This window comes from Peromyscus californicus, unplaced genomic scaffold (assembly GCF_007827085.1).
Source record: "Peromyscus californicus insignis strain IS unplaced genomic scaffold, ASM782708v3 Scaffold_6__1_contigs__length_162567912, whole genome shotgun sequence".
NCBI lineage: Eukaryota > Metazoa > Chordata > Mammalia > Rodentia > Cricetidae > Peromyscus > Peromyscus californicus.
This window is the reverse complement of record NW_026294584.1, coordinates 97,017,248-97,044,215: the sequence shown is the minus strand read 5'-3', so window position 1 is coordinate 97,044,215 and position 26,968 is coordinate 97,017,248. Positions and strand designations below refer to the sequence as shown.

The window sequence follows — 26,968 nt, the reverse complement described above, 5'->3', positions numbered from 1 at the left end:
TGGTGAAACTGTATGACGATAACTCATCTTGCACTGGCATAGCTCTGTGGCCTAGAGTCTTGTCAAGCATATCCACCCCTGCAGCCTGTGTCTAGCGAGGGTCAGAACCTCCCCTGTGATCAGCTTGGGCTACCCCTGGAGATGAAGGTAGATACTGACTTCCATTTTTCTAAAAGATGGAGACCAAGACTAAAGATGTAAATCTAAATCCCAGGAAACAGGACTCTCTCTGTGATTGGTCCCAAGGGACTCCAATGACAAGGATGCACAGACTGATCCAGAGAGGCTGACTTACTACGACCTTTAGCACTCCTTATTGACCAAAGGAAGCGAATCTCAATGGTATTTATACTCAGACTAGCCACAGATTTCAGGCAAATGTACAGGCCCTTGGCAGCTGGATATTGTGAGTGTGCAGTTAGTTCTTAGCCCCTGTGACTAAGAATGAATTCCCAAAATGCTACACACTCCATGGCAAGCTTCCTGCTCACCTCTTAGGCACGGTGATAAGGCAATGGGCAGAAGAGTAGCTCCTCCCAGTAAAAGGCTCTGGATCATGCAGCTGGACTCAATAAGGGTCCTAGTCCATGGCAAGAGAGAGGAGTCCCCTGACAGACCTCTAGGTTCCTGATTCTGTGACCCTTTAATACAGTTCCTCATGTTATGGTGACCCCGACCATAAAATTATTTCATTGCTACTTCATAATTATAAATTTGCTACTGTTACGAATCATTATAATATAAATATCTGATACACAGGATATTTGATATGTGACCCCTAAAGGGGTCGAGATCCACAGGCAGAGAACCACTGCCCTGGAAGCTGCTGCCTCATCCTGTCACCCAGTTTCCAATATGGTAGTCATCCTCCCATCCTTCTCTAGGGCCTGCCTGCTTTCCCTCCCTACCAACTTCTCTCCAGGAGGGGCAGGGGGTGGGGTCACACTATCTTACCTCTTGCCTTCAGAAAATCTTCAGTTCTTCTATCTGCTTAACAATAACTCAACCACAACATATATCCTACATAAAGAACCCTTATCACAAGGGATCCTTTTTTAATTCTTAATCCTTCAGGGGTCCTGTAGAGGCCATACTTGCCCATAAGGGTGACCATAGAGGCTTATGTGTGACCACACAGACAGACATGAAGCAAAAGGAGATTCTCACGGAATGTTTATTTTAGATACCATTTTCATTTGGGCTTTAATCCTCACCTCTGCTTTCCATTCTTTTCTTGGAATTCCAAACTGTTTCTTTTAAACAAAATACTATTTAAATATGAGTCTCTGAAGTCATGAGAGACTTTTCTTCTCTCCAAAACGGAAGGACCCACGGCTTCTATTGTTATGCAGCATTTTCAAATACACATGTCAATATGTATTTTATAGACTACTAAAAAATAAAACCCTTTATCCTTTGAGGTTATTGATGTACCCTTAGTCACCAACACGTCTCACAATACAGTAACTTCTATTCATTTTCACGATTGAGGTGGCAACTAGACTAAAAAAGAGGATTTTAATCCCTGAGGTGTCAGTTAAAATGCAGAGGTTGCCAAGATTTTTTTGTCTTAAAAATTAGCTTTAAATAATTAGCATGGATTATGCTATCTCAATCAAAACCACTTCCACTGCCCGGAATCCTTTAGAAAATTGCATTTTCTGGGTTAAGTTCACCCTGATATCCTCAGCTCTCTAGCTATGAGATTTTTTTTTCCTTTTGTAAAGGAATTGCACAGTGGTAAGTCTGCGCAAACTTCTGAGTGCCTCAGAAAGTAAGAAGGTCCATCCACCCTTTCAGCTTATCACACCGCTGTCACGTGGTTGGAGAGGAAACCTCAGCACCAGTCCAAGACCTGGAAAGGTTGGGCTTGTGTGCCCATGTGGGTGTCAAGACCTGGAAAGGCAGATGCCCCTGCCTGGATTGTCTATTTCTCCAGAGGTAAGAGTCTAAAGCAAACCCCCATGCCCTTGGGAAAGCAGGCCGGCCCTGTGCTTCTCTCCAGACACATTAGCCGAGCTGGCTTCCCTTATGCACACCGTCCCTGCCCGCAGAACCCACTCTTTTCCTGGCAGCCTGCAGAGGTTCTGGGGTCCTAGTAGTAGCGGTTTAGGCTCCTGGTGCCGGGCACCTCGGGCTGCCCATTCATCCAGATCTCCCTGATGATGCGCTCGCGCTCCTCCAACCGCTGTGCGCGCTCCAGCTCCTCTGCAGAGGTGAACACGTTCTTGTTCAAAGTCCTCTCGAATCGGCGGTGTCTGCGCACCGACAGGTCCGAGGCTGTGTCCTCGCTGCCATCCTCGCTGTCACTGCTGTCGCTGCTGCTCTCATGGTCCTGCAAGCACCTCCTCCGTGGACCCCGCTGGCAGTCAGTGTGGCAGGAGATCCTCATCACCAATGCGGCCAAGGTCAGGAACAGGCCGATGCACACACCAGAGACGAAGTACAGAGCGGCTCGCTCAGGATTTTCTGCAGAGAGAGGAAAGAGAATGCGTTGGACAGGAGCCATGTCTCCACGCAGGGTCAGGGACGCTGGCCCATGCTCTCATCAGGAACTGAGCTTGGATGGCAACCAGTACCAGCCTTCCCAGGAACAAATGTCATAACGTTTACAAATAGTATGGCTTGTTCCTATAAATTATCCCAGCATTTGAGAGACTGAGACAGGAGGATTGCTGGGAATTCGAGGCCGGAGTGAGACTATCTCAAACAGACAACAGAGGGTGGCAAGATGGCTCAATGAATACAGATTTGAGGTAGATCACTGAATCTACTCTGAGAAAAAAAGATAAAGAAATAATAGGATAAAAGGGTAGATCATTGAATCTACTCTAAAAAGAAAAAGGGGAAGACATAAAAATGACAAAAGGTAGATTACTGAATCTATTATGAAAAGAAAAAAAGAGAATATAGATATAATAAGATAAAAAGGGAGATTATTAAATCTACTTTTTAAAAGGAACTACTTGTTTTAAATAGGATAAGTAATGAAATTTTTTTTGTCTCAGTTTATCAAATGTTACTGGACTGGACATTGTCAATATATATATGGATATTTATCTGAATCTGTCAAATGTTAATGGACTAGACATCGTTAATGTAATTCTTGATTGCATATATTGTATATACTTATTGGATAGGTTTTCTTGTATTAGTTATAAGCTTTTTTTAAATTTTAGACAAAAAAAGGAAATGCGGTGGTAATGTGTTCCCCCAAATATTCTGCACCCTAATAAACTTATCTGGGGTCAGAGAACAGAACAGCCACTAAATACAGAGGCTAGAAAATGGTGGCACTCACGCCTTTAATCCTAGCATTCCAGAGGCAGAAATCCGTCTGGATCTCTGTGAGTTCAAGGCCACATTGGAAACAGCCAAGCATGGTGACTCACGCCTTTAATCCCAGGAAGTGAGCCTTTAATCACAGAAAGTGAGGGCAGAAAGCAGAAAGGTATATAAGGCATGAAAACCAGGAACTAGGCTGGTTAAGCATTCAAGCTTTCAAGAAGCAGTTCAGCTGAGATTCATTTGGATAAGGACTCAGAGGCTTCCAGTCTGAGGAAACAGGATCAGCTGAGGAACTGGTGAAATGAGGTGGCTATGGCTTGTTCTGCTTCTCTGATCTTCCAGCATTCACCCCAATACCTGGCTCCTGGGTTTGATCTTATTAATAAGACCTTCTAAGATTCCTGCCACACAGATTTTTAACTCCAAGCCTGAATACCTGAATTCTATCCCAGGAATTCACATTGTGGAAAGAAAGAATGGATGGATTCCCTCAAGTTGTCCTCTGAGCCCCACAGGTGTGTCATGGGACAGTACCCTGGAAAACACACACACACACACACACACACACACACACACACACACACACACACACACACGGAAATGTAATAAAATGAAAAAGAACAAAAAAGGCAGGATGGATGGATGGATGGACAGACGGATGGATAGACAGACAGGCAGATAGATAGATAGATAGATAGATAGATAGATAGATAGATAGATAGATAGATAAATTGGCATTGACAACTGGTCAACAACACATCTGTTAGAGGGGGCAAGGGTATGTGAGATTATCACTATTTTCAACTTTAACTTTGAAATTATTTCCAAAATGAAGTTATGGATAGTCTCTGGGTCTGGTTAATTTTGGGGTGTGTGTGTGTGTGTGTGTGTGTGTATGTGTGTGTGTGTGTGTGTGTGTGTGTGTGTGTACAACTTTTTTATACTAAAGTTTAGAAGAATTTTTAAAGTTAAAAGACCCAAGAAATTAAAAGATAGAAAAACTGTAATTCAGCCCTTCCCTCATGGAGCAACTGTGTTCAGCAATGAGTCTTTATGAAGACGGTCTTCCTGAGTGCCTGAGGTTTCTGTCCGCCAACTCACTCACACAAGCCTCTACATTACTGCTAATCACTGTGAGGTGAACCCACCTTCTGGTATCCATGCCCTTGGTCAATCAACCTCTTCTCAAAGTCTGGGGCTAACAAGTGGATGAACGTGAGTGTGTGTTCGAGAGTGTGTGCATGTGAGTGTGAGTGTGCATGTGTGAGTGTGTGTGCATGTGTGAGTGTGTGTGCATGTGTGAGTGTGTGTGCACATGCATATGGAACTCAGAGGTACTCTTCAAGCACCAGCTGCCTTGCTCTTTTGAGATGGGGTCCCTTGCTGGCCTGGAACATGTCAAGCAGACTAGGGGAGCCAACCAATGAGCCACGTGGCGTCTCCAACCATCCATCCGATGCTGGGATTACAAGTGCATGCCACCACACCTGGCTTCTTAAATGTGGATTCTAGGGATCAAACTCAGACCCTCATGCTTGCAAGGCAAGCGCTTCACTGAAGGAGCTGTCTTCCCAGGCCCTACTAACTTACTTCCACACACTATGGCAAAAGCAATAGGTGATTCTAAGATGAGGTCGAACAAAGCTTCAATGCCCATCCCTCACATTCTCATTCTCTCTCTCTCTCTCTCTCTCTCTCTCTCTCTCTCTCTCTCTCCCCACCTCCTTCTCCCTCTCCCCCCCTCCCTCCCTCTCTTTGCTCAGGAAGATGAAGTCAGCCACTGTGGGTAAGTTGTTCATATACAGGTCCAAGTATCACAGAGCCAACAATGGCCTCTGCTCACAGCCTTCAGAGGACTGAAGGTTGCCAACAGCCATGTGGGTGAGTCTGGAAATGAATCGTCCTCAGAAAAAGACTGAGGTGAGGGGATCCAAGCCTGGCTTTCCAGCAGTCTTCCGAGGGGCTTTGAACTAGAGAGCCCAGTTAAGCCACACACAGCTTTCACAACCACAGAAACTTAGAGGTTTATTCATATCTACATTTATGTTTATGTGGGGGATCATGTGCACGTGGGTGTAAGTACTTTAGAAGGCCAGAGGCCATCAGGTCCCCGAGAGCTGAAGTTATAGGTGGTCATGAACTGCTTGCTGTAGGTGCTGAGAACTGAACTCAGGTCCTCCACCAAAGCAGTACCTGCTCTTAATTACTGAGTCATCTCTCCAGCCATCTGTGCTGTTTAAGACACTAAGTTTGGGATAATTAGTATACAGTCATGGATCACTCATGTAATCAATCACACATCTAAAAACAGGATAGGCATTGAGGAATGACCTCATCAAGTTCACTGAAAGAGAAGGCGGGCCTGGGGAGTTCCGCCAGAGAAAACTCTAATTGTTCTATAGATGAGGTGTACACTCAGCAGGGCCCTCAGTGACCCTTGTGGTATGCACTCAACAGATGAGAACCATTTGGATGAACAGAGTCCTTTTCATGAAGATATGCCTGGCCCAGGTCACAGGGCATGGTTAGACGGACAAGATTTACATACACATCAGCAAAGCAATTTTTCCACATTCTGTAGTCACTTGGAAAATGAATCAACATGTTATTTTTGTAGCTTCAAACAAGAGAAATGGGATCACAGATGACATGGAATTGCTTTGTAAACTTAAAGCTAGGCATGGTGGCACAGACCTGTAATCCCAGCACTCTGGGAGCAGAGGTAGGAGGACCAGGAGGTTAAGTTCATCCCCAGCTACTGAGTTCAAGGCCATCCTGAGCTACATGAGGACCCTGCCTGTGTGTGTGTGTGTGGGGGGGGGGCATGTTTCTTAGTGAGATTTTCAGATTTGTGTGTTTATGGTGATAGAAGAGTACTCTGTAGAACAAACCCATACAGTTCATTGAATTGTTTATCGATAGCCTGTAAGCTGTTTCTCACATTTTTACAGGTTAATGATTTAAAGATGGAGCTGACAAAATGGCTCAGCAGATAAGAGCGCTTGCTGAGCAAGCCTCGAGTTCAATCCCTGGGACCCATATAAAGGAAAGAAAACAGAAAACAGGACCCTAGAGCACAGTGTTCTCTCCTTCCTGGATTCTGTAAGGTAAGTGGCCATGTTCTGCCACAGTGTCCCACTATAGTTGACTGAAATCTTTGAAATAATGAGCCAAAAGATATCCTCCGGCCTTTAAATTATTTCCTGTGTTTGGTCATAGCAATGATAAATGAATATCATCGGATCTGAGAAAGCTTCCTATAAAAAACAGTTTCTGAGCTACAAGTTGATGGCTGTGATGAGTTATAGCCATGTGGAGATCAGGAAAAGTGTTACAGAGGGTACACAGGCATGAAAGATGTGTCGCTCTACGGGAAAGCATGAGATGTGAATCTTAAAGAGAGGGGGTAAGCTCTTGGTCTCTGGGTTTTGCAAATCCTCCTTTCTATTGCTGTGACAAATAAAACAAAACAATAAGTGACCAAAAGAAACTTGGTGAGGGAAGGGTTTGTCTGGCTTACATGTCCCAGTAATAATAGTGCATCACTAAGGGAAGTCAGGGCAGGAATTCAAGTAGGGCAGGAACCTGAAGGCAGGAACTTAAGCCAAAGCCATGGAGGAATGCTATTCTCTGGCTTGCAGACATCCCCTTACCTCCAGATTACTCAGCTTTCTTTCTTACTTAACACAGGACCACCTGCCCAGGGGAGGCACCAGCCACAGTGGGCTACCCACCCCCATCAATCAATCAAGAAAATGCTCCATAGACTTTCCTACAGGTTAATCTGATGGAGGCAATTCCTCCATCAGATATGTCTAGGTTTGTGTCAAGTTGACCAAACTAGCAGGCACATCTAAGATTAGTTCACGTTCACCTGAGGACAATGTGCTATCTAATAATGTCAGCTTGAGATAAGTCTGACTCAGTGACTCATTGATCCTGGGCCTGAGCAAAAGTAGAAAGTCAGTAAGATCTCAGATACATGGGATGTGACTTAGGCAATTAAGAACCTTCCATGAGTGCTGTGGGATGGTCTGTATGTCAAATGTGTTGCTGATTGGTCAATGAATAAATCACTGATTGGTCAGTGGTCAGGCAGGAAGTATAGGCGGGACTAACAGAGAGAAGAATTGAGAGAACAGGAAGCTGGGTGAGGGAGACACTGCCGGCCGCCATCAGGACAAGGAAGATGTAAAGTACCGGTAAGCCACAAGCCACGTGGCAAGGTATAGATTAATAGAAACGGATTAATTTAAGCTGTAAGAACAGTTAACAAGAAGCCTGCCACGGCCATACAGTTTGAAACCAATATAAGTCTCTGTGTTTACTTGGTCGGGTCTGAGCGGTTGTGGGACTGGCAGGTGGCAGAGATTTATCCTGACTGTGGGCCAGGCAGGAAAACTCTAGCTACACATGAGCCAGGCAGTGGTGGCGCACGTCCTTATTCCCAGCACTCGGGAGGCAGAGCCAGATGGATCTCTGTGAGTTCAAGGCCAGCGAGATCCAGGACAGAAACCAAAACTACATGGAGAAACTCTATCTTGAAAAACCAAAAAAGAACCTTCTATGAGGTTAAAGCCCATGAATCGTCTTTTGTTGTGCAGCAGGAGGAGGGCAGTCCTATCAGTCACTTCAGCCTGGGTCCATCTCAGCCTCCTAGGACCTCAAGTCCCATAGCACATGATAAAATTCAGATGGAGGGGGCTGGAGAGCTGGTTCAATGGGTAAAGTGTCAGCTGCTGCACCAACATAAGGATCTGGGTTCGTATTCCCGCTACCCATTAACAGTTGAGATGTGAGCACATTGCCATAAGCCCAGCTCTGGAGAGGCAAAGACTAGTAGGTCCCAGGGACTCACTTGCCAGACAGCTGAGCCAAATCAGTGAGTTCAACAAGACACCCTGTCCTAAAAACTAAGGGGGAGAGTCTGGGAGAGGAAGACCACTGACTTCAGTCTCTGGCCTTCACATACGGCCTCAAAGGTGAGTGCAACACACACACACACACACACACACACACACACACACACACACACACACACACGAGAGAGAGAGAGAGAGAGAGAGAGAGAGACAGACAGACAGACAGAGACAGAGAGAGACAGACAGAGACAGAGAGACACAGAGAGAAATAACTGGAATGGAGTGGATGGGTGGTGTGTGCCCCACACTAGAGCAGATGCAGAGAGGGACCAGGCAGGGTTGAGTCAGGGCTCAGGGGACAGATCTCTGAAAGGCAAGAGAGACTCAGTCTGGGTGGCCCTATCAGACCTCATTCCAGTGATAATTCAGAAATGTATCGCTGGGAAAAAAGCAAAATGAAAATCTATTTGCTGGAAAATGAGTTCTGCTGTTTACCAGAATCAAACCTCTCCCAGGGGCCGTGTCCTGGCTTGGCTGCTTTGTGCAGAAAGATCCAACAGCTCCATTCTCTCTAAAGCAGGCTGGACTCAGCCTCAAACACCCATCCCCAAGTGCTACCACCACTGATTTTCCTGCCACCATCTGCACAGGACAGAAGTAAGGTCATTGTACCTGAGGTGACAGCTTGTCAGGAAGCCCAGAGTCCTTCCTCTACTACACAGCCACCAGGGCCCTTTAGACCACTGATCCTGCCTGTATTGCTGAGTCTAAGAAAGCCTAGGCTCTGGCTGTGAGCTTTACTCCAGGGTGAGCTGTCTTCACAGTGGAAAGCCTGTGTAAGAGGGAAGGGTAGCAGACGATTTTTTTAAAAGTTTTTATTTTGTATTTTCGAAATAGGGTCTCGTGTAGCCCAGGCCAGCTTTGAACTCCTGATCCTCTTGCCTCCATCTCCTAAGAACTGAGATCACAGGCATGCACCATGCCAGCCTCATGGATGGCTTTAACAGAACCGATTTCAATGACTTTGACAGACATTTTCTTGGTTCTTTCCATACTGTACTTAACTGAGAAGGCACTTGTGGTTGACAATGTGTTCACCTGCCCCCACCCCCACCAGCCCCCAAGACTCTCCCTAAAGATGCCCTTTCCCCTTCCACATGTGAACCGTAGTGAGCGATCATCAAGCACAGACATGGCCAGGGTGTAAAATAAAATACTCACAGTCAGGAGGCAAGAGCCCCTTGGAACTAATATGTCCTTTCCCAAGTCATTTCCAGTTCTTAGTTTCCTGTGTGCTTGTGGGCAGTGACTCTACACATGTGTACGTGTTTAAGTGGAGGTCCACAGCTGACATCGGAGGTCTTCCTCAGCTGCTGCCCACTTTACTTTTGAGGCAGCGTCTCTCAACCCAGAGTTTGCTCTTCTGGCTAGTGGAGCTTGCTCCTGGTACTCCTGTCTCCGCTTTCCCAGCCAGCACTGAAAGTACAGGGTGCCACGTCCACCTGGCATTTAAAAGGGTGAGGGGGATCTGAACACAGAGCTCTGATTCAAACAGCCACACTGATGGGTTAGAAGTAAACTTGGAGTAGACTACCTTTAAAGACCCCTGGAGAGTTCAGGCCACTAATGTAGTCAAACGATGATTTCTGCTAAAGTTCCTGTCTCCATGTCTTGGAGACTTACCTCCATTCACTACAATATCATGGTCTCAGACCATGAATTTTGACACAGTCACATTGATCACACGCTCCAACACCGATCAGACACAAGTTCTTCATTTCCCAATCCCATCACAAGCAGAATCACTTTGTATCCCCTTGTTATAGTCTGACTGTGAACTGTTCAGGCTTACGTCTGAACACCTAGTTCCCAGTTGGTGATGCTGTTTGGAGGAGTTATGAAACCTTTAGGTGGTGGGCTCAGTGGAAAGAAGTGGGTCACTGGATGGGTGGGCCTGCAGATGGACAGCCCTGTCCCACATCCTGTCCTCTTCCTAATCCATCGAGATGTGTGAGTCAGCCACAGGTTCCCACTGCCATGAATTCTCTGCCATGATAAACTTTATCCTTCAAATATGAACCCAAACAAATCCTTCCTCTCTTCTGTTGCTTCTTATCAGGCATTTGATCACAGAAAACGGAAAGAAACTAAGATAGCCCAACATAGAACCTGAAGAATGTTCACAGACATAGACAGAAATACATCATACTGTATACACATGCACATAGACTCTCAGGGATGGGAGAGAGGGATGAAAACAGGAAGGAAAGGTGGGGAAAAGGCAAAGAGGAAGTTTGATAGGTGATTGACAGGTGATAGATGATAGATAATAGATAGGCAGATTGGAAGAAAGACAGATGGGTAGACAGGAGCTAGAACAAAGATAAGAAAATGGATGGAGAGACAGACAGAGGGGGCTCTCATTTACTTAACCTTTGCCAGGGTCTGGGGGAAATGTCTTTATGCTAGTCTTTTATCTTTAAATAGTAGCACAATTTAGGACAGTGAGTAAGTACTGGTACCCATGGTTAAAACAGTAAGACCGAGGTGACCCATGTCCTTATTTGCATGAGATGGAAAGCCATACTTGAGACAAAGAGTAGGAAAGCAATCATTCTGACCTCCATACGCTGCCTTCACAGACCTGCTACACAGGCCTGACCTTTACTGTTGTTAGGCTGTTTGTCTGTCTGTTTGTGAGACAGGATTTTGTTATGTTGCCTGGGCTGGCCTTACAATCTTGTTCTTCTTACATCCGATTCCTGAGTACTGGGATTATAGCCATGGACCACCATGCCTACTCAGTGGGCCTCACTTTGGAAACTGCTATTCTCTTTCTAGCCTAATTTTTCTCTCACATCAGAAAACATTTTCTTTTACATACAGCATCCCAGATGTCCCCAAGCTGATGCTTCAAGGCAGGTTTTTTGAGCTGGTGTAGTCTGAATCATGCTAACTCACTTTTCTGCCTCCATCAAACTCCAGTTCTAGACTGTTTGTTTTCATTCTCCTCCAATACTTCCTGCTCCAGGTCACTTCCCTCTTGGCCAATGACCCACCCTGGTCTTGACCACATTCAGACATCTGTGAATTAGCCAGGAAGCAGGGGGAAGAGGGCTTTTGTTGGCTGTTTTCCTTCCATAAATAAAAATAAATGTATTACTCTATCTTGCTTCCTGCAGGGTCATTGTTTTCACGAGCAGGAAGAGGCCCTTTGCGGAGGTTCTGAGGCCGATTTCATTTGCATGCTGGGAAGTCAGATCATGCCCAGGAAACTGTAGGAAGGAGCAGCCACACCAGGCCAGGCCCAGATCAGACCTGGTCAGCTGGTCTCCAGGCCAGCATACCATGTTCTCTGCCTGAGATTTCTTGTCCTCAAAGTTTTCAGTCTTTAAGGGGGAAGGAAAAACACTTTTGAAAGTGGGCTTTAGAGAGAGTAGCAGGGTTGTATGGAATCAGGCAAGACGCGGCAGAATGTCTTCACTGAATTCTCCATCATTATACAGACGGCTCTTTGTGGGATTCTGTCCCACACCATAGGGAAGGGAAGTCTTCCACCAACGCTCCAGGCCTCTTTGAAATGTCGAGGGAAGCTCCCTCAGTCTCTTCCACTCCTGGCTTGTCCTCCTCACGACTGAGGAATACTGCATGCAGAATCTGTCCTGCCAGGCCAGCTCTGACTTCTACTCCTTTGGTCCCGTTCACCTTTTCCTCCCTCCTCCTAGGCAGTAAACACCCTACCAGGAAACTCCACACCCCGAGTGCTTATCCAGCCCACGGCTGACTTTCTCTCCCCTTAGCCTACTCAGTGGTTTTTGTCAACTCGACATAAAGCAGAGTCACCTGGGAAGAGAGAACTTCACCTGAAGAATTGCCCGTATCAGACTGGCCTTCGGGAATTTCTCTGAGGCATTGTCTAAACTGCTAGTTGATGGAGGAGGGTCCAGCCCACAGTGGAAGGTGCCATGCTGGGGTAGGTGGGCCTGGGCTTTGTCAAAAAGGAGGCTGAGCAAGCCAAGGGAAGCAAGCCAGCAAGCAGCATTCCTCCATACCTGCTTCAGCTCCTGTCTGCAGGTCCTGACCCTGGATTCCTTTGATGATGGACTGTGACCTCTAAGACATAATAAACCCTCCTCCTCCTCCTAGTTGCTTTTGGTCACGGTGTTTCATCACAGCAACAGAAAGCTAACTGGCTTCCCTGGGGCCCGAGAAAGGAAGGGGAAGGAAGGCTGAGATGCATACCTGACTCCGATTTCTCCACTGCTGGAGACTCCAGCCCAATGCTTGTCTGAGTTTAATCAGTCTCTCCGGGCTAGGCAGCACGTTATGTACTTCTGCTATAATTATCTATACGGCCATTACCTTCTCCACATGACAGTGAGAAATTTGAGGGCAGAAACTATGAGTCACTATGGGTTCTCAGAACCCAATCTGTGTGTTTATCATAAATACGATGAATACTTTAAATCATGAATGACATTTAAATTAAACCATGAATAAAAATTCTAAAAGCTCAGTTAATACATTTATTATATGTTCATAAGCGTAGCACATGTCTGGGTGTGTGAACGTGTCTATGGATATGGATATGTGCTATCAGTTAGCTTTTTGTCTCTGTCACCAAAATACTTAAGATAAACGATTTAAAGATTTATTTTGGTTCACAGTTTCAGAACCAAAGTTTCAATTGTCATCTTGACACCATGCAGAATTACCTGGGAAGAGAGTCACAAAGGGGATCTGTCTAGATCAGATCTGCCTGTGGAGAATTGTCCTGCTGATCTTAACGGACGTGAGAAATTCAAGCCCACTGTGGGCAGCGCCATTCCCTAGGGGTGGGTCCTGGACTGTGTAACAGAGGAAAGCAGAGCAGTAGGTATGGGTGCCTTCATTTCTCTCTGCTCTCGACAGTGGATATGATATACGACGGCTGCTCAAAGCACTGCCTCGACTTCCTGCAACAACCGCCTGTCATCTGCAACTGTCAACGCAATGGAACCTTTCTTCCTTAAAGTCACTTTAGTCAGGGGATGGTACCACAGCAACAGAAACTGAGGCACAGCGGGTTCCATCCACGGTGGCGTGGACAGACATCATGGCAGTGTTGGTGCGTGGCAGAGGACAGCAGGTCACCTTACCTCGTGGCACAAAAGAAGTAGACGGGAAGACAGGAAGAGGCCAGGGGAAAAGTATCTACAAGGACCCCTTAGTGACATACTCCTCCAACTAGGCTCTGCTTCCTGAAGTTTCCAGAAACTGCCATAACAACACCCCCAGCCAGAACACATAGCCTTGTGAGAGACACTTTACATCTGAACAGTATGTGTGTTACATGCATATGTGTGTGTAGATGTATGCATATATGATGAAATAACTTCAGAAGAATAGGAAACGGGGCCAGCAAGGTATCTCAGTGGGAAAAGGTGCTCTCTGCCAAGCCTGAAACCTGAGTTGGATCCCCAGGACCAACACGGTGGAAGGAGAGAAACAACTCTTACAGGCTGTGGTCTGACCTCTACCTGTTCACCACGGCTAAAACAAATATTAAAAAATAGTAATAATGAGTACTGGAGAGATTTCTCAGTGGTTAAGAGCACTGACTAATCTTCCAGGGGACCCAGGTTCAATTCCTAGCACCCTCATGGTGACTCACAACCATCTATAACTCCAGTTCCAAGGGATCTGACACCCTCTCCTGGCCACCTCAGGCACCAGGCATGTACATGGTACACATGTGTGTATGCAGGCGAAACACCTATACACCTAAAAATCAAATCAAAGGAGGATAGGAGTATTTTGTGTCAAATTCTGCTTCCTTTTTTGCTTATTTATTGTTTACTGCCTTTCAGGGATTCTCAGAAAGGAATCTGCGTCAAACAGGCTGTACATCACAATAGCTCCTCATACATATTGCCAAGTGTTCTCTCAAAGCTGGCCCTCAGCCTCACATGAAAGCGAACCCTCTTTCATCAAACTCTTCCTAGCAAGGGAGACCCCCAACTGTTAAAATTTGGGGAGCTGAGGAGATGGGTTGGTAGTTAAGAGCACCTGCTGCTCTTGCAGAGGACTCAGGTTCGGTTCCCAGAACCCATGTCAGGTTACTCATAACTGCCTGCAACTCCAGCTCCAGGGGATCCAACACCATCATCTGGGTTCCTTGGGGGCACACACACATACACATACACACACACACACACACACACACACACACACACACACACTCCCTTTGAAGTTTAAAAATAAATAAATAATAACGAATTTTTGAGAAACTTTATAGAGCACACCGTTCAGTTAAAGGGGACTTGTTTTATGCCACAGTCTCACTGTGAGCCAAGTGCTTTGAAACCTCTCAGCAGCTCAGGGCACGAAGTCCTCAGCTCTCAGACGGTAACAGGAGCCTGAAATTTCAACACTTTCTCCCATGTTCAAATGTGTGACCCGCTCAGTTGAGCTGTGGAAGTCTAAGGCCCTCTACTGCTGAAAGCTCACCTCCTTCACACCAAGCTCATGAGAAACTCTAGCCAGATTGCGTCAAACTACTGCACTGTCAGGACAGCTGGATCTGCAGGTTACCAGTTAAACAAAAACTGTAAGCCAGGGGCTAGAGGACTGGCTCAGTCGATAAAGTCCTTGCTGTGTAAGCATGCAGACCTGAATTCAATCTCCAGCATCCATGTAATAATAAGAAGCTGGGCATGGTGGTTTATACCTGTAATCCCAGTGCTGGAGTGGTAGAGACAGGCAGACACTTGGAGTTCTTCCAGCCAATCAGTGAGCTCCAGATTCAATGAGAGACCCTGTCTCAGATAATCAGGTGGAGAGCAATAGCGGAAGACACCTGACATCGACACCTCACATAGCACACACATATACACACACTCATACACACACACACACACACACACACCAATACAAACATGTACTTACACTGCACACACATATATAATAGGAAAAACATATAAGCTAAGTAGTGGAGATTGCCTGCAATCTTAGCAATTGGGAGGTCAGGAGTTCAAGGCCTTCCACAGCTACATGAGACCCTGTCTCAGTAAACAACAAGAGTATAAATATTACACACATACAACACACACACACACACACACACACACACACACACACACACACACACTTACCTTTAGTGATCCACCAAATCTCTTTACTAATATACTACTATACACAAAATCAAATGGCAAATTAGAAAAGAATATTTGTTATATTAGCAGAGACATGGGATCAATATATAAAGAATACCTAGAAACAGCATTAAGAAAGACAGCAACAGCCGGGCGGTGGTGGCGCACGCCTTTAATCCCAGCACTCGGGAGGCAGAGGCAGGCGGATCTTTGTGAGTTCGAGGCCAGCCTGGTCTAGAGAGCGAGATCCAGGAAAGGCGCAAAGCTGCACAGAGAAACCCTATCTCGAAAAACCTAAAAAAAAAAAAAAGAAAGAAAGAAAGAAAGACAGCAACAGGGCTGGAGAGATGGCTCAGCAGTTAAGAGCACTGGCTGCTCTTCCAGGGGACCAGGGTTCAATTCCCAGCACCCACATGGCAGCTCACAACCATCTGTAGCTCCAGTTCCAGGGGATCTGATGCCCTGCTCTGACCTCCTCAAAGGTGGTACATATACATGCAGGCAAAACACCTGTACACATACAATAAAGAAATAAATATCTTTAAACAAAGTAAGTAACAGTTAATAAATAAATTTTGGAAAGGATCTGAGCAATTCACAGGGAAAAAAAGCAATTGGTATGGGTCTTGGTATATGAAAAATGTCCCCGAACAGGGACTGGGACACTGTGGATCATAAACTACATCTGACGTGACTCCTGCACTTATAAACAAAGCTCCAATGAAAAGCAGGCATGTCTGCTCAGTTATATAGCCTTTGTCTGCTTTTATGTTCCAGTGGAGTTAAATTGGTAGGACATAAGCTGGACCATAAAGCTGAAAACACTCTCTGGCATTTTATAGGAAAACAAAAGTTTGCTGACCCCTGGCCAACAGAAATTAAATTACATTTAGGGGGCCTTTTCCGTCTATCAGATTGTCAAAACTCCAAAAACAACTGAAAACACCGTTCTGGGGCTTTGCATACTTCTCTTTAAAAAGATTAGTAAAGCTCTTTAGGCGGCAAGTTGGTGACATTTTTCCTTTAAATGTATATGGGATGTGATCCAGTCACTGTACTTTGGGAAACCAAGTCTGGAAATACACTTGAATGTGTATGCTGTGGTTACTTATCACTGGTCTGTTTGAGAAAGGTCTGAGCCATCCCCACTGGCATCTGCACAGGGCTGGCTAAGCTTGGGGCCGTCTGTGCAATGGAGAACAGAACCAGGACGGTTACTCTCTGCTAACCCAAGTGTCTCCAGGACATAATGCTTAGTGGACAAGCAAGCACAGACAGTATATGCGATTCACTACTCATCTATGAAATAGGGGAAAGGTGATGAGAAGGGTACACCAAAGCCCATGAACGGAACTGGGTGGAGGGCCAGCCGTGAGATTAGACTTCTTTCTATGTCTTTTCACAGGGTGATAAAGACAAAGAGAGGACAGGACGTGCTCAAAGTGTGCTGATGGGAGCAGGTAGACAGTGACCAACAAGAAACTCACCGAGAAGGTAACGTTAAAGGAAAACCCTGAAAGAATGGAGTCCTGAGCCAGGCATATACGCTAAAGAGCCCAATCATTAAGTTAAAATGAGTAATTATTCCATTTATTCTTTCTAATGACCCTATTAGAAATTATTAATGAGGCTATTATTATTAATGACATTATTATCCTCTTTATAAAGCATCATATTCTGGTTCATGAGTTGCTTGCAATAGTTAAGATGGGAAATGCTAATTCCCTCAAATACAAGTGCTGAGACAGGAGGACTAAAATACAAATCAAGGAAATGTGGATGAGTGAGAGAATTCCACCCGTGAGAGAACTCTCCAGCCTCCTAGGGGCGAGAGAACTCCACAGCCTCATTAGACGACCAAGTTAAGATTCTACACTACCTGTAGCTAACAAAAAGCATTAACAGTTAAAGCATACAAAGCATCTGGATTATTTTGGTATGTGTATGTGCCTGTGATGTGTGCCTATGTGTATGCATGCGTACATGTGTGTGCACACATACACGTAGAAGCCAGAGGTTAACATCTGGTGTCTTCCTTGACACTTTCACGCTGAGGCAGCGTCTCTCCCTTGGGCTCTGAACTCACCCATTTGGCTAGTCTAGCCAGCCAGCTTGCTCCAGGATCTCCTGCCTCCACCTCCCCTGTTCCGGGATTGCAGGCAGGGCGCCACACTCACTGGCATTTATGTGGGTAGTGGGGATCTGAACTCCAATCCTCATGCTTGCTTGCACAGCAAGCTCAAAGACAGCAACAAAATAAAGCGAATTTCATCAACAAAATAAAGTGCATTTCGTGCACTTTAGACGGATCGTTCTGCCACAGAAATACAAATTATGGATTAGGGGCAGGAAGATGGTGGACAATACCATTGTGGTAATTTGGGCAAATGCAAGATGAAGTTCAAACCAACTCAGTGCCGGGGGCCATAAAGGGGAACACAATGGAAGGACCACAAGGGGTGAACAGACTGACCTAACCAATGGGATGTGGTCTACAAAGAAGACACAGGAAAGAATCTTATTTCTGAGTAGGGTATAAAGAACAGTCTAGTCTAGAAGCTATGGAGCTCAAGAAAGCAGAGAAATGGGAATTTTCTAATGTACGTATGACACTATTAGAAATTAATAGTCTAGTCCTTATAAGGCGTCACCCATGAGTTACAGGATACAGCTAAGCAATCTGGGGAGGGGGTGTGGCTCAGTCAGTAAAACGTTTGTCTTGCAAGCACAAGGATCTGAGTTTGGTAACCAGAACCCATACTAAAAAAAAAAAAAAATCCAGGCATGGCTGTGCTTGCTCGTAACCCCAGCGCTGAGATGCGGAGGCAGGCCGATTCCTGGGGCATACTGGCCAGCTTGGCCCTACTTTGCCAATTTCAGACCAGAGAGCAGCCCTGTTTCAAAAAAACCAAATAGAACCCGCAGAATGACAGCTGAGGTCGTCCTCTGGCCTCCATGTGCACATGTATATACATGCCCCGGCACACCCAGTACCACACAGAAACAGCACACAAAAAACAGAAGTAATCAAAATAATATAAAAAGTACACAGACACCCACTTGATCTCAGCACCCGCATACAAATCACAGTAGAATGCAGTACATTTAAAACTGACAGATAGCAGGAGTACACGTACCACACATTATACATGCATGTTCTCTATCCCCTTAATAGCACACCAGTTACATATTTCTATTTCATTTCATATTCAGCACATTTTCGCATTTTTTCCATCAAAATTATTCTGAGAGTTCTTGTCCTCATAACAATGTGGCTGCCTACATCTCTAATTATGCCCTTAGAAGAAATTCCTAGCAGTGGATTCCTAAATACATAATATATGCACATGTAAGGCTTTGGGCAGATATTGCAAAACTATTCCCTAGAGAGCTTCCCTTGGTCTGTGACTCCATCGGCTTCGTGTGCAAGCACTGGCCTCCCTGCACTTCCATCCTGTCCTCATTTTTCATGTACTTGCTAGAATTTTAAAGGGTTCGGTTTTATTAGCCATTTGTATTTTTTCCTTCTGCAAACCGACAATTCTGGTCCTTTGTGGCCTTTTCTTTTGGGACTCTTTTATTAAATTTGTGAAATTTTATGTTACATATTTCAACAGTTTATCATTAGTAACTTTTTTTTTCTTAAAGAAAGAGTCTGTCTAGTATAGTGATTACAATCGTAATCCCAGGACTTGTGAAGCTGAGGCAGGGGCATCACCACAAGTTAGAGGACAGCCTATGCAATGCAGTTTATCATTTCTTTTCAAGGAGTATTTTGTTGAACTGGTACTGTTAATTATTAGAATATTCAATGTTGAGGCTGTTCTAAGAATGGTGACATTTTACAACAGTTACGGCGTAAGAGTCATGTCACACACACACTGGACAAGACTTATCCAGAAGTAAACAGCGAGATCACAGTACCATGTCACAGGCTCAGCTGGGATCAGAGGCCATGTGGGTCTGCTGGCTTCCACATGCACACACATCAACCCTACCTAGAGAATCAGAAAGTAAAGCTAGCCCTCCCACAAAGGAAACTTAAAAAAAAAAATCCAGTCCCTTCCTCTTCAAACAACACCCAGAAATGACAGCTAACAGACACAAAACAAAAGCCAGCTACCAAAAGATGAAAAACTCACTCAAGCGGGCAGAAGGGTTTCCACGTGTAATCAAAGAGCTGCTACTGTATAAAAATGTCTGGCCCACAGAAACAACCTCAAGAAGTCAGTCATCTTGCAGAAAAGCACAACTTTGAGCTAAGGAAGAGACAAATAGAGGGGGCTCCCAGATTTACATAATCTCTGTCTCTGTCTCTGTCTCTGTCTCTGTCTTTCTCTCTCTCTCTCTCGGGAGGTTCAAACACCTCATATGACCCCTAACACTCACAACACACACACACACACACACACACACACACACACACACACACACACACACACACACACACAGAAAGAGAGACAGAGAGTGAGAGAGAGGTGGGGGGAGATTCGTCAGACAAAGGACTAAGACAGTTGTGCGCATTAGAAGTAGCAAGTGTGTTGCCAAAAAATGGGCTTCATGGGTTGGACAAGAAGCAACTTGTATTAGTCAGGATTCTTCTAAGGAAAAGAATGAATGAGGAGGTAGAAGTTGTTAGATTCATGATCAGAGAGGCTATAGAGTCCCACAGTCTGCAGGCTGGAGAACTGAGGAAGCCAACCTCTGCTCAGTTGTTGGAAGAGCTGAAAGCCCCACAAGAGGGACCAGAAATCAGGCTGAAGGGCTGGAATGATTTTATGCTGATAGAAGTCCCCGTTGAAAGATGGACTAACCCACAATCTGATGTCAATGATCAACGCCAGCAGCAAGAAAAGCACCACTCAGAGTCGCACTTACCTGTGACAGTTCACTGTAATTACCAACTTAATCTTATGGGGAGAGAATCTCAATGATGGTTGTCTAGATCAAGTTAGCCTGTTTGCAGGTCTGTGGGAAATTGTCCTGATTGAGTTCATCTGGGTGAGAAGACCCAGCCCGCTATGGGCAGCACCATTCCCTATGTAGGGGATCCTATACTGTAGAAGACTGAGGAAAGTGAGCTTGAGTACAAGCATGCATGCATTCATCCTCTTTGTTCTTGACTGTGGATATGACTAGTCATTTCAAATTCAAGCCACTTTAACTCTCCTGCAGTTCTGGACTCTAACCTGGAATTGTGAGCTAACATGAACTCTTTCTCTCTCACCCAGGTTGTTTTTGTCAGGGTTTTTATGACAGTGGCAGAAAACACCAAGACACCACCGTGTGTACAAGTTTCCCCCTTCTTCCTCATTTTTGTTCCACTTAGACCCTCAGCCTAGGAATGGAGACACCCACACTCAAGATGAGTCTTTTCATTAGTTCACTGTCCTGTGCCAATCTCCGAAAAACCTATTAGACAAACCCAGACATATGCCAAAGTTCTAGGCACCTCTCAATCCGTTCAGACTGACAACGAAGACCAACCAGCACACAACTGAAGCCCTGGGAGTAAGCAGGAGGTGTTGGGTCCCACTGAAACTATTGGCCAGCTAGAGGAAAAAGGGCGTGGGAGAGAGGCAAGGCAAGGTCAAGATATTCCAAGTTCTCCTGCCATGTTTTACATCTATGCTTCTGATCTATTACTACATTTTCTTTAAGGACAGTAATATTTTTATCTATTGTATTCATCTTTGCATTTAGATTTTTTTCATTGCTGTTATAATTGAGGAGTGTCCTGATGTTAGAATAAAAAGAAATTATGTATTTGTATGTGGCTATGTGCACCTGCATGCAGGTGCCTGTGGAGGCCAGAAGAGGATACAAGATCTCCTAGTGCTGAAATTACAGGAGGTTGTGAGCTGTCAAGTGTGGGTGAGAGGAACCGAACTTGGGGTTCCTCTACAAGAGTAATATTCACTCTTAACTGCTGAGCCACCTGTTTAGGCACTCAGAATCAATTTTAATCATTGTCTTTTCATTACACATAAGAAATTTTATTTTCTGGCATTCACTTTAAATCTTAGCCCATGCTTATTTAATTTAAAAACTGTTCACATGTATTTATTTATGGGGGGGGGGGGCACTTGCGCCATGGCATGAGTGTGGAGGTCAGAAGACAACTTCCTGGAGTTGGTTCTATCTTTCTGCTGTGTGGATCCTGGGATCCAAATTCAGGTTGCCAGGCTTGGTAGCACATGCCTTCACCTGCTGAGCCATCTCCTTAGCATCCCTCCCCCTCTACCCCCGATCCCTGCCTCTCTCTCTCTCTCTCTCTCTCTCTCTCTCTCTCTCTCACACACACACACACACACACACACACACACACACACACACACACACACACACACACGCTTCCTTAAAAGAAGGAAAAGTTTTACTGTAGCCCACGTAATAATAAATTCCAGTGTACTGGGGTAGGAGAAATGGAGGTTGGAGGAGACAAAAACGGGGCCATGGGCTTTTTCAGCCTCAACATGCTCACAAGATACCCAGTAAACAGCAGCCAATTCCATGAATTACCACATTCAGTGGTCACAACTCAGGGTCAGGCTGGTCAAAATGGAAACTCTCCAAATGCCTCCTGTGCTGAGCAGAGAGCCAAAGTCCAGTGCTCTGTTTGCTTTCATCAGAGGCATTTCCATCCAAGAGCTGGTTTGCAGGTGTCCCTCAGATTGTGGGAATCCCAGACCCCCGGCTGTCCACGACTTCACTGTGGGGAAGTATTCAGGACAGAGTCAGTACAGCCTCCTCTGGTCACTGTGCAAACATGTTGTCACAGCCCCCGAATTCCCTTCTCCAGCTGCCATGTCCTTTATCCCCAGCACAGCTCAAATGAACAGCAAAGGGGCTGGAAGTGTAGCTCACTATGTAGAGTGCTAGCTTAGTCTGCATGAAGCCCTGGGTTCAGTCTCCAGCACAAACCACCACATGTGGTGGCACAAGTTCCTGAGACATTTGAAGACAGACTGTGGGACTCTGTCTCCATTTAAAAAAAAAAAAAGAAAAGAAAAGAAAGAAAGAAGAGTGAAATCTCTCTGTTTGTAGATACCCAGGAAGGAGGGAGCAGCTATCAGATTTCCTTAAATGAGGCAAAGGGTTGCATTCTCTGCACCATGAAAGAAGAACCAGGACATATGGCAGCCATGGACTAGATGCCCAGTGATGGTCAGTGTTGATGGTCAACTGACAGACTTCGGTGCACCTGTGAGGGGTTGTCGAGACTAAGGTTAGCCTCTGAGAGTGTCTGGGAGAGGTTATCTTTTAAATATATGTATTATTAATTCTTTGAGAATTTCATACTTTCATACATTGTATTTTGATCATATTCACCCACCCTCTTCCCCCAGCCCCTCCCAGACTCACTCTTACCCCCTCCCAACTTCATGTCCTTTGGGAGATTATCTTTATTATGCTAATTAATGTGAGAAAATCAATCTCAGTTGGGAAAAGTGGAGCCATCCCCTAGGCAGAGCAGAGGATCTTGGACCCAGGTAACAACATGCCTGTGCTCACTGCTCTCTGTTCCTGGTTGTGAGACCATATGGTCGGCTGCTTCAAGCTCCTGCTGCCTTGACTTCTCAACATGATGGGGTAACCTTGAACTATATCAGCTAACGTACACCTTCTCTCTCTTAAGCTGCTTTGTTGGAATGCATGTCACAGCAGCAGGAAAGTAACTAAGACATGCCCCGTCTTGCCAACCACAAATGAGCCAGACGGGTTAGCCCTCAGAAGCTCCCTTACAGTGGCTGAGCCATTGTAAATAGGAGCATTGGGCTTTTCCTTTGAATTCTTAAGTTTCCAATATGAACTCTGGCTAGAAAATCAGAAAATAAAACTCTTCCCCCAAAGGGGGTGGAATCAAAACATCAGCCCCTTCTTCATACAGTAGCCATATAATTCCAGGCAAAACAAAACAAAATACAAGCAAGTTATCAAAACATGGAAGATTTCACTCCAGCAACACAAGTCTGATCATTCAAACGAGGGAGCATTTCCATGTGACATTAAATAGCACCTTTTATATGAACAGTGTCTGGTCTCCAGAACAAAAAAAAAAGGAGAAAGTCAGCCATCTTGCTGAAGAGCATGACTTTGAATCAAGAAGAGTTTAACATCAGGTCTCTGAGAGTCACATACCTTCTGTCTCCCTTTCCTCCCGAAGGCTCTTAAACACCTTAGATAGCCCCTGAAACACAACACACACACACACACACACACACACACACACACTCACATGAATAAACATACTCTCTCTCTCTCTCTCTCACACACACACACACACACACACACACACACACATACACACATGCATATACACACAGTCTCCCTCACACAGACATACTCACACACACTCACAGACAGAGAAACCTGTGCGGGGTTTAGAACCTACAGAAATCCTCAGGCTGGTGTGGACTCCTCAGTACCTTGCTTATTAGTTGATGTGCTGAGGACAGAAGCCAGCAGCAGCCCATGGCCAAAAGGCTGCTAAACATTTCTCCAGAAAGACAAAGCTGTCGGGAGTACTCACCCGCCAAATTAGAGGATATCACACTTAAATAAGAACCTGAGAAACTTTCCTCTCAAACCCAGTGGAACAGAGCCTCCCCGTGATGACCACTCACTTCTCTCCTAGTACAAGACCAGACCTGACCAGCAGGAAGCAGCCCAGGACTCAGTCCAGGGTCACAGCCCTGGCCAGCAGACACCAGCACCCACCTGAGATATAGGAACAGGCTGCCAGGATGCTGCTGAGCAAAGCCATCTCCAAGGGCTCCTTGGCCACTGGCTCCGTGCTGGGGCTGAGGGGCAGCCTCATATGGCATGGGGAGGAGAGCTCCTGGACACTTCCGGATCAGCGTGGCCCCCTCCCTCTCTTCTCCTGTGTGAAGACATAAGGTGAGCAGTGAGGCACACACAGTCTGCTTTCCTGGGGTTGTGTTTCCAGCAGCCTGTGCTCAGTATCAAAGGGCCAGGGTCCCAAAGGAAGCCACCTTTCCCAGGCAGGGAGCCACAAAGATCTGGGTCTTGTCCTTCGATGGGGTGAGGCGCCTGGTTTTCAGGAAGCGGTAACACTTTACGTGTTGTTCCTGACTTTTCTCCTTTCTCTGCTCTGCTGCGGCCCACCCTCAGGCCGTTCCTCCTAGGCTTCACTGCATTCACCCTGGTTCATCTTTGAGGGACAGTCCATTAGAGCCACATCATCACCTTGGTGACCGCTCTGCTTCCGTGCCTTGCTGGAAGCCCACACCGATGACACGCATGTACTTTGATCAGGTGCCCTGTCCCTCGGGTCAAAATATGCCACCCTTGGAGAGGGGTCAGCTACGCCCATTCCACAGCTGCCACCGGGTGTCCAGTTCTAAAACGCCCATAAAGACTTGGGAGCTCAGTCTGCTCCTGGATCCCAGCTTCGTGACTCCACGGCAACGATGTGTCAGGGATTAGAACAAGGATGGGGGGATCTCAGAATCCAGAAGTGAGAGAGAAGATTTTTTTAAAAAAACAGAACAAAACAATAAAGCAGAGTAGTAGGTAGGGGATGGCACAGTAAAGTTGTTTCAGACATGGTAGTAGGGGGACTCCCCTGAAAAGGTACCCAATGTTTTTTTTAAGACAATTTTTTCATTCATTTTACACACCAATCAAAGATCTCCCTCTTCCCTCTTCCCACGCCCCCAGTCTCCCCTCCCAACCCATCCCCACTCCCTCCCACGAGAAGGCAAGGCCTCCCATGTGGAGGCACATTCAGTAGAGGCAAGACCAAGCCCTCCCCACTGCCTCAAACTGCACAAGGTGTCCCATCATTAGGTAGTGGACTCCACAAAGCCCGCTCATGCGCCAGGGATGGATTCTGAACCTACCGCCAGGGGCCCCTGTAGCAGATCAAGCTACACAACTGTCTCACCATGCAAAGGGCCTAGTCCAGTCCCATGCACGCTCCACAGCCTTTAATCTAACTTTCATGAGTTCCCTCTAGTTTGGTTTGGTCATCCCTGCATGTTTCCCCATCATGATCCTGATGCACTTGCTCATAGAATCCCTCTTCTCTCTTTTTGACTGGATTCCTGGAGCTCTGTCTAGTGATTGGCTGTGAGTCTCTGCATCTACTTCCATCAATTATTGGAGAAAAGTTCTGTGGTGACAGTTAGGGTATTCACTGGTCTGATCTCTGGGGCAAGCCAGTTCAGTTCAGGCACCCTCCGATACTTTTTTTATTACTTTTATTTTTTTAACTCAGAATTTCAGAATGAAGAGTGGGAGCTAAGGGACTCTGAAAAGAGACTGCCTGCCGGGGGTGCTGTCTGCTGGAGGGTGACTCCCTCCCCCCTAGCCTCTGAGTCACAGCAGGGCATGTCCTTCACTAGCCATTAGCATTCCTGAAAGGTGAACACTGAAGGATACAGGTAAATAGCAGGAGACCGGGCCACTGGCCAGCTCCTCGCCACCACGTGTAGGCTTAGCAGGTTCCAGGAGCCCAGGAGCCAGGCAGAGGAAGAAGCTGCTGGACTCTTCAGTTCAGATCCATCCCCTCCCACCTGTTCTCACCAATGCTCCATGATGCAGGCCACATCACTCACTTCTGAGGGTTGCAACTGTCTCCCACATGCTCATTTGGATGCCTCTTCTTCCTGACTCAAGCGAGGACCCACTCACCAGCAGGGACATATTTCAACAACATAGATTTGATCACACAGCTGCCGCCGAAGCCCGCCAGTCTCCACTCACTTCAATAACAAACACAGGCACTTCTATGACTCTAACCTCGGTTCTTACGGAACCTCCTCCGCAGGCCACACACCTACAGATACAGATACAAGCTCACCGAATGCTCCGACAATGCCAGATTGTCTTTAGTTCCCAGGGGCGCCAAGCTCCTTCATCTTTCCATGCATTTGACTGTGATCTTCACTCGGCAGGCACCTACTGCTCTTACAGAGGAGTTGAGTTTGTTTCCCAGCACCCATGTTGGGCAACTCACAACCACCTGCACCTCCGGCTTCAAGGAATTCAGCACCCTTGTCTGGCTTCCTCAGATACCCACACTCACAGACAAATACCCCCACATACATACACATCATTAAAATTAAAAAAAAAAACTTAAAAAAGAAACAAAATATAGTGATCTCAAGTTGGTCCAGGTACTGTATCATGTAGATCCCTGGCCTACATCCTCACTGCCCAGAGCATCATCTGAGAATCAGCAGCATCAACACTGATTGGCAGCTTGTTAGGTCTACATAATCTTAGGCACCACCCCAGACCTAATAAATCCAAGTCTGTTTCTAAGACACCCAGTTGAGTTGTTTGAAACGTGTTATACTATATGACCCTGTGGGCTCATGTGGCCAGCACACTGTGAATCGACACACTAGCATAGAGATACAGGACAGAAACATTCAGCCACTCCTATGTACAGGGTTATGCCATGTTCCTCCAGGAAGCTCTCTGTCCCTTCTTAGCTCCGTGAGGACTGGTTCTCAGCCCAGCTGGCTTTGCCTGCTAGCACATATTTGACAGCATTTAGCATCATTTCTGGTTGTCATAGCTACAACACAAGGTGACACTGGTATCCAGGGTTGAGGTTAGAGAGGCTGCTAAATCTTCCAAAATATTCAGGACAGGCTTCTGCCACAAAGAACAATCTGGCCCAAAAGTGTTCACAGGGTTCTAGGTATCATT

The 26,968-nt window shown here is 45.9% G+C and overlaps 1 protein-coding gene across 1 annotated transcript; it reads right to left on the bottom strand.

The window, feature by feature from the left end:
* Positions 1–1,156: 1,156 nt before the first annotated feature.
* Positions 1,157–24,111, bottom strand: Eva1a (eva-1 homolog A, regulator of programmed cell death). The gene is given in 3 exon segments (XM_052720846.1): positions 1,157–2,469; positions 24,005–24,092; positions 24,094–24,111. Coding segments are annotated over 3 exon segments (480 nt in total). The 3' UTR covers positions 1,157–2,095.
* Between the last annotated feature and the right edge of the window lie 2,857 nt (positions 24,112–26,968).